This window comes from Ornithorhynchus anatinus, chromosome 2 (genome assembly GCF_004115215.2).
Source record: "Ornithorhynchus anatinus isolate Pmale09 chromosome 2, mOrnAna1.pri.v4, whole genome shotgun sequence".
NCBI lineage: Eukaryota > Metazoa > Chordata > Mammalia > Monotremata > Ornithorhynchidae > Ornithorhynchus > Ornithorhynchus anatinus.
Genome location: NC_041729.1, coordinates 70,003,271 through 70,017,322, shown reverse-complemented (window position 1 = coordinate 70,017,322; position 14,052 = coordinate 70,003,271). Strand labels below are relative to the sequence as shown.

The 14,052-nt window shown below is 39.9% G+C and overlaps 1 protein-coding gene across 1 annotated transcript in view; it reads right to left on the bottom strand.

Annotated features, from left to right (window-relative positions):
* OPRM1 (opioid receptor mu 1) overlaps positions 1 to 14,052 on the bottom strand; it is a 56,825-nt gene that overhangs the window by 6,175 nt on the left and 36,598 nt on the right. The window contains 4 exon segments of the mRNA XM_029048342.2: positions 4,528 to 5,048; positions 6,598 to 6,757; positions 6,759 to 6,920; positions 6,922 to 6,952. Coding sequence (XP_028904175.1) covers positions 4,528 to 5,048; positions 6,598 to 6,757; positions 6,759 to 6,920; positions 6,922 to 6,952 — 874 coding nt within the window.

The following is a 14,052-nucleotide window of genomic DNA, read 5'->3' as shown; positions in this document are numbered from 1 at the left end:
TTATTTATTTAAATTATCTCTCCCTCTAACCCCTCTTCCCCATGACTCTCCATTTCCTGCGTGGTTTTTTCCAGCTAGGCAGTTTGGGAAAGCAGTCAAATTTTGGGGAATATATTTTTATTGCCATCTAACAGTGACACAGCTCCACAGAGGCAGTAGTGAAGATAAGCTCCAATTGGTTAGTTTTTAAAGCAAACCTTTAGAACAGAACTTCTCCAATCAAGCTTATTTTCCCTCTCCTATCTGTTCAGTGCATAAGCCTAACAGGATTAAATTGCTTGATTTAGAGAAGAGCCAGAGGCAGCATCAGTGCAGCTGAAAGACATTAACACTGGAATCCTAGATAATTAGACTTTTGCAGGAAGGCTTCTTGCTCCAAAGTATAAATTGAGGCTAGTGAGTGTGTGAGTGGAAGAAGATGCTGGGAGGATCAGAGGTATGACTACCTTGAAAAGAGACCTTAATAATTAATCCATGTAACAAAGTCCTACTTGGTAGGGGCAACTGGTGTTGGGAGAAGTAGGGATAGGAAAAATTACTAAAGGATAAAATGATTATTTAACAAAGTTATTTCTTGAAAATAGTTTATAAGAAGTAGCATTGTCTAGTGAAAAGAGAATGGGCCTGGGTTCTAATTCTTATTCAGTCTCTGGCCTGCTGTGTGACCTAGGGCAAGTCATTTAACTTTCTGCACCTCAGTTTCTTGATCTGTAAAATGGGAATTTAAAAACCTCTACTAGTTAGGCTTTGAGCCCTCTGTGGAACAGAGCCTGTGTCCAATCTGATTATTCTGCATCTACCCCAGAGCATATAACTACCATAACTATTATTATTATTGTCATCATCAGCATCACTATTGTGGCCTAAATTACATTCTTTCCTTTTCTGACAGCACTTAGCCACTCTAAAGACGTGAAGCTGAAAGAGAAGAGTATGCAGGCTAAGGTTCAGAGGTGAGAAGGCAGGGGTTAAAATGACTGAAAAGGGACTGGTTGTAAAGTATTTTTTCTGGCAATTAGTTCTGAAATTCGAAGAAATAAATAGCAAGAAAAATCAAGCCTTTTTCTCTTCAATCAATCAATTATATTGAGCACAGAGCACTGTACTAACCACTTGGAGAGTACAATATAACAGAGTTGTTTGTTGAAACTTCTGTTTTATCTGTTGTCAATCAATAGTATTTTGCCTATTTCAGGATATTCCAGAATATTACATTAGGTAGAGAGGAATGAAGAAAGTTCTGGCAGTCTTTCCTTTGGCTAGGTTAATGTGAAAGGGAACTTCCAATCTTTTATTAGACAAGCAATACTAGTTGAATGTATGGTGTAGAATTGAAACTTTGGCTGGGAATTTATCAGGGCTCTCTGTTCGTCTCACATAGAAATGTTTCTATGAAACTATGATAATCAAACTTGCTTATCCAGGCAACCAGCTATCCAAGCTAGAGATAATTGGAAAACTGAAAGAAATAACTAATCAAGACCGGCTATCTCAGATACCTATTTTGGCTGTTTTGTTTTTTTAATCAGAAATTTCTATTTCCCAGAATATTTGAGAAAATTGGGCTTTGCTACTTCCTTCGTCTCAGCCTCTAAAAACTTAAGTTTGAGGATGAGATTTTTATGGTAAGTATGGTTAAAAAACCTGTTCTCCAGCAGGTTTCTGTCTTGTCTGAGGATCATCCCTGGGCTCAGGGCAGCACTGCCTCTCCTGCTCCAAGTCCAGGTCAGCCCAGGTCTCTGTTTTGGCCCAGATCCAGTTTCCCCCACTGCTGACTGGTTCACCCAGAGCAGTGTTGCCAGTCTGCAGTGACTTCCAGAGGGCAGGATCACTGGCCCTATTTGAGGTCACACTACCCTGCATCCCAGTCCCACGGTTCTGTTGGGACTCGAACAGTCTCTTTCTCCTCATAACATGGGACTTTGACTTCTTCCCCATAGAGCCATATTATTAAATTATATGAATATGGATGTGTTCTTGCCCCATTTGACGCTCACATTTCTCCATGTGGAGTTCATAAAGAAAGAAAAAGAGACAAACAGAACATTTAATCTCCAGGGAGTGATCTGACTTTCTATTGCCAAGCAGTGGTTGCAAGGGACACCACCACTGTGAATGAAATAGGGCTTTTAACTTCAATTTTTTTTTAGATTTGTTGAATGCTCTTATTCTTACATGAGTAGACGCAGGTTTGGATCTGGAATGACACTTTGGGAGCCTCTGGCTTGGTCTGGAGGAGTGCCAGCTGGACACTTTCTGCCTGAGGTTGGGAACATCAAGGGGGCAGCAGCAAAACAGCAAGCTCCTCCTAGAACACACTAGACCCACAAACAGCACTTTGGTGAGAGTGTTCGGTTTGCCTCCTGATGATGAAAGGCAGTATATGTCTTTTAGCAGAATCCTCTGAAAGAATTCACCTAGCCAATGTAGGCTTGGCCAATATTGGTGAAACCTCACAGTGAGGGTAAAAAGAGTAAAAATTATCTCTATTTTTTTAAAGGGCTCATTATTTTGGACTGAGAGTCGACTTCCTTGCTATAGTTCATCGAACATTGAAATTTCCCAAATTGAAAGTGTATTTTTTGGCAGGGGAAATTTAGAACAAATCAGGACTCAGTTGAAATCCCAAAATAAGACCAGTTAAAAGCCCTGGGAGAATCTGCTACAAGATGCTTTGTGGCAATCGAATATTGAAGACGGTATTTGACCAATACTTCCTGGGAATAAATTAACCTATGTCTGCAAGGCTGGGAGAATATCACAATTTATTGAACTGGTAATTTTCTCCTCCTCTCCTCTCCCATCTCCTAAACCCCCACTCCTTACTGCTAAAGTTTCTGGAGTGGTAGATCTTGGTTTCATTCTCAGGAGTTGATTTCATTTGGCCTGAGCAATATAGTTTGGAGATGAGATGAACGCTTGAAACTACCTTGGCTTGAAAAATCAGTGTTGAGTCAGGTGATCCTGTTGTGGTAAAACTAGTCAGAAGTTTCCCTTCAAAAATTTACATATCAAAAACACAAACCTAGGAAATATTTGAAATTTTAATTTATTCATTAGAAGGTATTTGAGCCAGAGATGTATACTTTATTTTGATTTTGTCTTTAGAGTTAAATACTACTACCCCATTTTATCAAATAGTTTAATAAAATTTAAAGAAAATCCTTGAAGTCCAGAGTAATCCCTGATGGATAGCAAAAATTTTATCTATAGCTAATGTAAGACGAATCCTTTTTTATTGCATTTTTTAGCCTGTTTTCTTTGGGGACTTTTTATCTTTTTAAAAGCAATATCAACCATGCTGATTATTTCAAGCAGTTAGAATTAATTCATTTTATGATAAGCCATTTTTATTACATTTAAATAACTTACGTTACAATATCTTCTGAAGATAGGCACATTAAGGGATTTAAGATTTAATCCAAGTTCAAATGCTAGTTTTAAACATCTGGAAGATGTTGCTATTAATCATAACCCAAAGATGTAAGCAGTAGTTATCAAATATATATGGTCCCTAAGTAATTTCACATCTACGTTTTGTCAATATTCTTATAAACATGAATACTCATGTCAAGAGACGACAGGCATTTTACTATTGATTAAACTGATGCTATTACAACTATTAGTCAAAAAATGTTTTGTTTAAACTGCACTAATAGAGACATGGCTAAAAATATTTGCTCTATTGAACTGCTTCAACTGGTACTGCAGGAAGTTAATCTTTAGGATCCACGAGAATTAGGCGAGACAGTGTTGGTGCCGGCTGCAGTGCTGGATGGAACACCAGTAATAGCGTGGATTGGGTTCTTGCCTTTGTGTTGGATCAAGGCTAAACAGTTAATGCTATCTAGGCTGTGTTTCAGACTGGATAAAACACTACCTAAAAGCCAAGCCCCAGAGTTCATGTTTTGATGAGTGTAAATGGATCAATGATACAGAATGGAAGTCAAGTAACTTCATCACTCTTCTTTCCTCCCTTCTCTTTTTTCCCATTTCTGTTTTGCTGACATCACCCTTAAACTGGTAAAAGAGGATTCTACGATCCCAGAGAAGGTTTCTGTGCAAGGCAGGTTTCTTCTCTTTGAATCGAGGAGACACTGCCAGGCCCCAACCGGGCCAAGAAGAGTCAGGCTTTTGATCAAATTAATCATGAGCAAAGAGATGTTGGAAACGGTTATTCATGGAAAAAATCCTGACACTGAAATCAGAGATGAGGACTTTTAGAGTAGCCTGAAACCCACTTTTTCAATACCTTAGGGGCATCGGGAATGTACTTATTTTTCTTAGAAGTCCCAGCATTTGCTAGACACTCTTTCTTTCACTGGGACATATATGCTCATATGCAGATGCATGTGGACACATATATTGTGTGAGGAATAGAAATATAAATGAAGAGATTAAAACTATCCCAAACCTTATGACACCTAGAGATCAGAGCCCCATAGTAAAGAGTGTAACTTCCGAATTCATGTCATCTCCAGGGGAAACACCTGAATCCAGAGATGACATCTCCACTGCTAGTCATACCTGATGATTAGTCCGATCCACAGTGTTGGCAGTGGAGGCGTGGTCACGTGTGTTTTGGCGGATTCGGGTGGAGTTTTGCTGCTCGATGGTTGAGGAAGTGGGGATGCAGAACTCTCTGAAGCATCTTTTGAAGTTTTCATCCAGAAACGCGTAAAGAACTGGATTAAGGCAGCTATTCGTGTACCCTAAAGCGATGCAGAAGTGCCAGGAAACTGTCTGGAAAGTGGTCTCGGGGATATTGATCAAGGCTTTAATGATGACATAAATGTGAATGGGAGTCCAGCAAACTATGAACACGGCCACCACTACAAGGACCATTCTGGTGATTCTTCTCAGGTTTCTGTCCTTCTCTTTGGAGCCGGACAGCATGCGGACACTCTTGAGGCGTAAGATCATCAGGCCGTAACACACCGTAATGATGAGGACTGGCATGATGAAGGCAAATATGAAAACACAAATTTTCAGCAGGTTTTCCCAGTACCAAGATGGATGGGAAAATGTGAGCGTGCAGTCAATGGAACCTAGAACACAAGAGTATGGAGAAGAATGAGCAATGAACAGCATTTAATTTGGATCTATGCAATTCTCAGTCTATTTCATCATTTATTTTTTGCTACATTTGTTTGAGGAGAACTTTAAATGTGAAATCTTTTTAAGTGAGTTCAGTTGCTATTAGATAAATAGAAATCCCGTAGAAATAATTAGCTCTTTATTCACAAACATGTTAGTTGTTAGGTGTCACCTCAAAATGAGTTTTGCTACAGTGAAAGAAACATTTCAGAATGCCAACAAGTTAAAATTGGGTCTTTAAAAATTAAGATTGTTTGTAGCATAATTCACTGTTCATGAATATTTTAAGGTGCAGTCTGGGAACTGACGTGATGATCTGGTAAGTTCTTATGAATCTTGCCATCTGACAAGTTCTGTTTCCACTTAAAAAATTTTAGAGTGGAAGGAACAGTTGTTTCTAAGGTAATATGGAAAAAGTTTCTCAAGTATCATTGATACTGTTTTGTTTTTTTTAAATGTGTAGTGTTACTGAAAAGGTGCTTTACTTCTCCATTTTTCTGTCAAATAACATCATAATTATGGATTGGGAAAAACCAATTCAAAAATATTTTTTATTCAAGAGTAGTGTCTCTCGAATATTCCAGTGAAATACTCCGTTCATAACCTCAAGTCTTTCTGCTAATGGTCAAAACCAACTATCCAGTTAAAGAAAAGATGATTTTCATAAAATTGTTCATTTCACTTAGCATGGGCCTGGAAGTCAAAGGATCTGGGTTCTAATGCCAGTTCTGCCCCAAGTCTGCTGTGTGACCTTGGGCAAGTCACTTCATTTCCCTGGGCCTCAGTTATCTCATCTCTAAAATGTAGGTTAAGACTGTGAGCTCCATGAGGGACATGGTCTGTGTTCAACCTGATAGCTCATATCTACCCCAGTGCTTAGTACAGTGCTAAGTGCTTAAAAAATACCAATTTAAAAACCCCAACAACTCAAAGTAAATTCAGTTCTGCTAGAACACAGGTTTTTCACTATGTGTTTTAGTTAGCACATGATGGCAGAATTAGGGAACATTTATCTGACAGTGAAAGCTTGTTTGGATACAGCTCTCAATACAGTGGTAGAACAGAAATGAGCATGTGGGCCTCTGGGATCGGACACAGTCAGTGTCCCAAAGTGAGCTTTTCCAAATGTGGAATACTCTAAGAATGGAAACCCCCATGTTATAAGAAAATGAGGTGTACAGTCAAACCGATTTTGCCAATGCAATTATCTCTTGAAATTGTAATAAGCCAACCTCAAGTCTTTCTGTTAAAAACAGTCAAAACCAACTATCTAGTTAAAAGATGATTTTCATAAATTGTTCTATCCATTCCTAAGCAATATTTTGACGAGGTAGGGATAGATAACTCAGAAGCAAATTGAAATTTACAAATGACGGTGAAACATAATACCACATAGATATCAGGGATTTCCCTAAAACAAAAAAAGTAAAATCATCTCAGCTATATTATTGAGTTGAAAACCCTATTTGACTCTTGACCCTATTACCAGCCTGTACTCACCATTCCTGTATTTAGTTGTTCCCATGAACATAACGGGAAGTCCAATGGTTGAAGAGAGGATCCAGTTGCAGACATTGACAATTTTGGCGTTCCTGGGAGTACGGAAATCAAGGGCCTTGACAGGATGACAAACAGCAATGTAGCGATCTATGCTCATGGTGGCAAAGAGTAAAGATGCTCGTGAACATGTTATAATAGTCGATGGAGATAGCGATCTTACAAAGGATGGTACCAAACGGCCATGTTCCCATCAAATAGTTGACACTTTGGAATGGCAGAGTACTTGTTGCCAGGGCATCTGCCAGGGCAAGGTTAAAAATATAGAATATTGGTGGCAGTCTTCATTTTGGTGTACCTAAAAGACAAAGAAAGACTCCAATTGTAGAATTAGCAGAATGATCATATCAGACAGGAAAATTGCTAATTCCTTGTAAAATTGAATGAAGCCCGTTAAGACTGCTTTTTCAATTCTTCCTTCCCAACTATTTTAATCCTGGTCTATCAATTGGTTTTCTCTTAGGGTCTGTGAAATCATTTAACTTCTGTACACTAATTTCTAGCACCCATTCTTTTTTTTCTCACCTCTTAGGGAGTCATTCTGCTTGAATGATTTCTTTTCCCTTAATTTTCATTTGAAAAGTTAGTTTCCCTTTCCATTCAGTTTTTTTTTCCTTTTTTGAGTTCCAGAACAATCCGTATAACTCAGCAATAGAGTGATGGGGTGTTTTTGCTTGTAGGTCTGTTAGGGACATTTAGGAGCCTGGGCTTTGGAGTCAGAGGTCATGGGTTCGACTCCAGGCTCTGCCACTTGTCAGCTGTGTGACTGTGGGCAAGTCACAACTTCTCTGTGCCTCAGTTACCTCATCTGTAAAATGGGGATTAACTTTGAGCCTCACGTGGGACAACCTGAATGCCCTGTATATACCCCAGTTCTTAGAACAGTGTTCTGCACATAGTAAGCACTTAACAAGCAAATACCAACATTATTATTAGAGTAGTAGCTATTTGACTGACTGCACTTAAACTCAAACAGTGTTGGCAACTATATGGTTCCCTGTGTTTTGGGATGCCATTATGGATCCCACCTCTGCCCCTCCTGTTTGCTGGAGGAGCAAAATAGACTTGAAACCTGAGGACATGAATGGATATCTTAGTTTCTTTTCTTTCTTTTTTTTAATGGTGTTTAAGTTACTATTTGCCAGGCACTGCTCTAAGTACTAGTATTAGAGAAGCAGCGTGGCTTAGTGGAAAGAGCACCGTCTTGGGAGTTCGAGGCCGTGGGTTCTAATCCCAGCTCCGCCACTTGTCTGCTGTGTGACCATGGGCAAGTCTCTTAACTTCTCTGTGCCTCAGTTACCTCATTTGTAAAAATGGGGATTTAAAAATGTGTGCCCCACGTGGGACAATCTGATTACCCTGTATCTACCCCAGCGCTTAGAACAGTGCTCTGCACATAGTAAGTGCTTAACAAATACCATAATTATTAATTATAAGTACTGGTAGTCAGGTTGGACACAGTTCATTTCCCACATGGGGCTCATAGTCTTAATCCCCATTTATCAAATGAGGTAACTGAGGGACAGAGAATGAAATAACAATTGTTGTATTTGTTAAGCATTTATTATGTGCCGATCACTGTACTAAGTGCTGCGGTGATCTCCCTTTTTCCTCCCTCGCCCCGCTCCTGTCTATTCTTCACTCCGCTGCCCAGCTCATCTTCCTGCAGAAACGCTCTGGGCATGTCACTCCCCTTTCTTAAACACCTCCAGTAGTTGCCTATCAACCTCCGCTCCAAACAAAAACTCCTCACTCTAGGCTTCAAGGCTCTCCATCACCTTGCCCTTTCCTACCTCTCCTCCCTTCTCTCTTTCTACCGACCCCCGCACGCTCCGCTCCTCTGCGCCCACTCCTCACGTCTCTCGTCTCGCCTATCCGCGCCGCCTGGGTCACATCTTCCCGGCGGTCCTGGAATGCCCTCCCTCCTCACCTCCGCCAGGCTAATTCTCTTCCCCTCTTCAAACCCTACTTAAAACTCACCCTCCTGCAAGAGGCCTTCCAGACTGAGCTCCCCTTCTCCCCCTACTCTCTCTACCGCCCCCCTTCACCTCTTCACAGCTTAACCCTCTTCTCCCCCCATCTCCTCTGCTCCTTCCCTCTCCCATCCCATCCCTCAGCACTGTACTCATCTGCTCAGCTGTATATATTTTCATTACCCTATTTATTTTGTTAATGAAATGTACATCGCCTTGATTCTATTTAAGTTGCCATTGTTTTTACGAGATGTTCTTCCCCTTGACTCTATTTATTGCCATTGTTCTTGTCTGTCTGTCTCCCCTGATTAGACTGTAAGCCCGTCAAAACGGCAGGATGTCTCTATCTGTTGCGGCTTGTTCATCTCCAAGCGCTTAGTACAGTGCTCTGCAAATAGTAAGCGCTCAATAAATACTATTGAATGAATGAATGAATAAGCAAATAAGGTTGGTCACAGTCACGGTCCCACATGGGGCTCACAATCAATCCCCATTTTTACAGATGAGGTACTGAGACACAGAGAAGTGAAGTGACTTGCACAGGTCACACAGCAGACAAGTGGCAGACCATGACTGGAACCCAGGCCTTGCTGACTCTCAGTCCATGCTCTATCCCCACTAGACTACACTCCTTCATCTTACTGACCTGAGTATTCCAATTAAAGTAAGCTGGTGACTCAGCAAGACATTACCCTTGAGGCTGAGAAACCAGTTTCTGAGATTTAAAAGACTATCTTACCTATTTGGCCTCTTTCTTTTTATTTTTAATGGTATTTGTTAAGCATTTACCCTGTGCCAGGTACTGTACTAAGTAATAGTAAACACTAGCTACATCAGGTTTGACACAGTCCATGTCCCACATGGGGCTCACAAGTCTTTAATCCCATTTTAACCGATTAGGTAACTGAAACACAGAGAAGTTAAGTGACTTGTACAAGATCACACAGGAAATGTGGTGGAGCCGGGCTTAGAACCTAGATCCTCTGACATTCCACTGGTGCCTGTGCGCTTCCTGCTAGGCATGCTGCTTCCCATTTGACTTGCTGCTTCCTTTCAAACTAAAGAGAAGCAGTATGGCAGAGTGGATAGAGCAATTGGCCTAGGAGTCAGATGGTCATTGGTTCTGACCTTGGCTCTGCCATTTGTCTGCGGTATGACCTTGAGCAAAGTCACTTCATTTCCCTGTGTCTCAGTTATCTCATCTGTAAAATGGGGATTGAGGCTGTGGGCAACATGGGATAAGGGAATGTGTCTACCTGATTTGTTTGTATCCACCACCAGTGTTTAGTACAGTGCCTGGCACATAGTAAGTGCTTAACGAATACCATCATTATTATTAACAATAATAAAAAAAGATCTCTGTAAGTTCTTTCGTCAACATCCTCGGTGCACTATAATGGGGATTTTATTAAATATCCATGAGGCCCAAGAAACCAAACTTGTCCAACTAATCCTAACTCCAGCCCTTGTCTGTTGTGTGACCTTGTGCAAATCATTTAATTTCTCTGTGCTTCAGTTACCTCATCTGTAAAATAGGGATTAAGACTGTGAGCCCCATTTGGGACATAGACTATGTCTGACCTGATTAGCTTGTATCCAACCCAGCTCTTAGTACAGTGCCTGCAAAATAGTAAGAATTTAACAAATACCATAAAAAAAATCATCAATCTATCAGTGGTATTTATTGAGGCATTTCTGAAGTGGCAGTTCCTGTGCAGTAGAGATAGAAGACACAAACCCTGCATTCAAGTAGTTTACAACCTAGTTGGGGGAGACTGACACTGAAATGAAATACAAATAGGGGAAGAGCAGTAGAGAATAAGGGTATACTCCTAGGTATTTCAGGGGTGGGGTTGGAGTTAGTATCAAAGTGTTTAGGGGTACAGACATGGCCTAGCAGATTAGAGTACGGGCCTGGAAATCAGAAAGTTCTAATCCTGGCTCTGCTAGTTGTTTGCTCTGTGATTTTGGGCAAATCACTGTACTTCTCTCTGTCTCTGTTGCTTCAGCAGTAAAATGGGAATTAAGACTGTGAGTCCTGTGTGGGACAGGGACTAGGATCAACTCAGTTATCTTCTATCTACCCCAGCGTTTAGTTCAGTGCCTGGCATATAGTAAGTGCTTAACAAATACCATTATTATTGTTATTATTATTACCTAAGCGTCTAGGTGACAGAGGAAGAGAAAATAAGGTAGGAAGAGGAGGGATATTAGTTAGGGAAGACTTCTTGGAGGAAATAAGAATTTAGTATGAATTTGAAGATTGGGCTAATGATGGTTGTCGGATAGAAATGGGGAAGGTGAACAGGAAGGGGTCTCTAGATTGTAAAGGTTGTTGTGGGCAGGGAATGTGTCTGTTTATTGTTATATTGAACTCTCCCAAGCACTTAGTACATTTCTTTGCGCACAGTAAGTACTTAATAAATACGATTGAATAAATGGTGAGAGAGTAAAGATTGAGGCAAAGTAAATAGGTTGGGTTAGTGCTAGAGGAGTGGCTGGGTTGTAATGTGAAAATAGGTAGGAGGGAGAGAGCTGATTGCCTTAGAGCAGGTGCAAAGCGTTTCTTTTAGGTGTGGAGATGAATGGGCAACCATTGGATGTTTACTGAGGAGTGAAAAGATTTGCACTGAACAAAAGTGAGGTAACTGAGGTACAGAGAAGTTAAATGACTTGCTCCAGGTCTCACAGCATACAAATGTCAGGGCCACTTTATCATTCTTCTTCTCTGCCACCTTGGAAAATTGTCCCCTCCCCATGCAAGAGACCTGAGAGTCCAACTGAAGCACAACTCCTCCCAACAACTCATCACCAAGCCTTGGGGATATGCGGACAGGGATACCTTATTGATTGATTGATTGATTGATTGATCATGGGGGATGGTCCTGCTTGCAGTACTTGAGGAATCTGAAGCCCATTTCCCCAAACGGTAAATGAACTTCCATTTTTTATCCCTGCTCTTTTGCATTGTTCAATCTAGGCTATCATTAGTTTCACTGATTTTTCCTTTATCTTCCCTCCTTAAATTTTGACCCCTTTGATAGACAGATCCCCATCTTAACCTAATTCTCTCCTGAGCAGTGTGGTCTAGTAGAAGAGCATAGACCTGGGAGTTAGATTGAGTTCTAATCTGCTCTGTCAATTGTTTGGTGTGTGATTTGGGCAAGTCACTTAATTTATCTGTGCCTCAGTTTCCTCAAAATTGTAAAATAGGGATTCAGTGCTCCTCTTTCCTACTTAGACTGTGATCTCCATGTGGGACAGGGACAGTGTCTGACCTGATAAACTTGTATCTACTCCAGGTCTTAGAACAGTGCTTGACATAAACTAAGTTGCTTAGCAGTTACCATAAAAAGAGCTTACTAGTTCCTTCATCTAAGACTGTGTTTAACAAATGTGTGCAATGGGTATCTTATTATGGCAAAAGTTAGAGTCTTACATAATAACAACAGGGACCAAATTCTCATGCCAAATTATGAATCATTTCAAGACTCCTAAGTAGTTTCTTATCCAAAACTCAATAGGATGGACCACATTGTACTCAACAGAAAAATACTTTATTACAGGAATTATTTGGTTATTAATCTGAATCACATGAATATATCCCACCTTCTTATAATTTTCTTTCTTCCTTTTCAGCCTTCATTTTTCCTATTTCCCTTGCTGACCTTTTTATACCCTTATGTAAAACTGTCACAGGAATAATAAACATTCTGAAAATAAATAGACATAGAAACAAAGGAAACCTTTCACTTATTCTTAATCCTAAACCCCTTTTTCTTATGCTTTCTTAATATATATCACATTTTCAGACTAGAAGCAAATTATAGTTATCAGTCATAAAATCTGTCCATATTTGCACCAATATTTCAAGCACAGCAGATATATTAAAGAGCAATGAATACTTTAAGTGAGGATATTTGACAGTTCTTTCAGATGGTTTGTAATTTGATAGATTTCAGAGGATGTATAAAAATTAAATGAAAGTGGCTAATCTCCCAATCTAAAAGTTATTGATGTCTTGATATCACCTGTTACCCCAAGTAGGTTTAATTGATAGAGTGGCATTATGAAACTTCATGAGTTTCCATGGGTTTTAAGACAGAAAGATATTTATATTAAAATTTTTTAAGGTATTTGTTAAGTACTTACTATGTGCCAGACACTGTTCTAAGCACTGGGGTAGATACAAGGTAATCAGGTTAGCAATTCCTGTCCCATTTGAGGCTCACAGTCAATCTCCATTTTATAGATTAGATAACTGAGGCAAAGATAAGTGAAGTGACTTGCCCAAGATCACCCAGGCCATGCTCTATTCATTAGGTCATGCTGCTTCTTCTTCCCTATTTAATAATTGTGGTATTTGTTAAGCACTTACTATGTTCCAGGCACCGTACTAAGCACTGGAGTGGATACAACCAAATTGGGTTGGAGGCAACATGATCCAATGGAGCAGGAACAGGACTAAGAGACAGGAGACCTGGGTTCTAATCTTGCCCCTGCCACTGGTCTGCTGTGTAACCTTAGCTTCTCTGACCTATTTCCTCACCTGGAAAATGGGCTCATAACACCTGCCTCTCCTTGTCTCATTGGAATGTTATGAGAATAAAATGAAATAATTGGGACAAAGGTGTTTTGGAAATATTTTCAAAGTGCTGTACAAAAATGAATAAGATGGGCATTCTTGAATATAGAATATTTATATGGGAAATGGAATTCTACAGAATTATAGAATAAGGTGAAAGGAACAAGGGATAGTCAAATGGAATCTGTTGCAAATGCACAGGAGAGTCTGATTAGTTTCATTAACTCTGGCGCTCAAACACTTCCCTTAGGGAATGCAGCATGGTTGTTTGAGTTGGTATTTTAATCTTCCGAGTTCAGAAAAGTTGGGTTATTTGCTGTAGCTTTGTAGGATAGTCGAAACTTTAGATAACTACCTAGGAGGGTGTTTTGGCTTGTTTTTCTAGTTCAACTTCAAGTGCTAGAAAGGAAAAAAAACCCTTAAAAGTACTTTTGTTTTGAACCCATAATTCCTTTTGATTTTACTGACCCTTCATCCCTGTATCCCATTTTTCTTTTAAAGAGATTCCAGGTAAAAGTTGCTATGATTCTTCATACTGGTAAACTTATGGCAATTCCAACCTTGATGGTAAGAATCTTCTGGTAGAGTTTCTAAACAATTACTAGCTCTCCCGTAAAGCAATGCCAATGTTAGAAAAACCACAAAGAAAAGAACCTGAGCCTATTCTTTAAATGTATTCTCTACTGAGTCACCCCTCTCCCAAGCCTACTTTACACTTCACTTCTCATCTTCATCGTTAACACAGTGTGTTTTAAAAATCTGTTTTATTTCCATCTTGGTGACTCATCCTGGGAATTGTCCTTTAGTCTGTCTCACCTAAACATGTAGTTTTTCATTTTC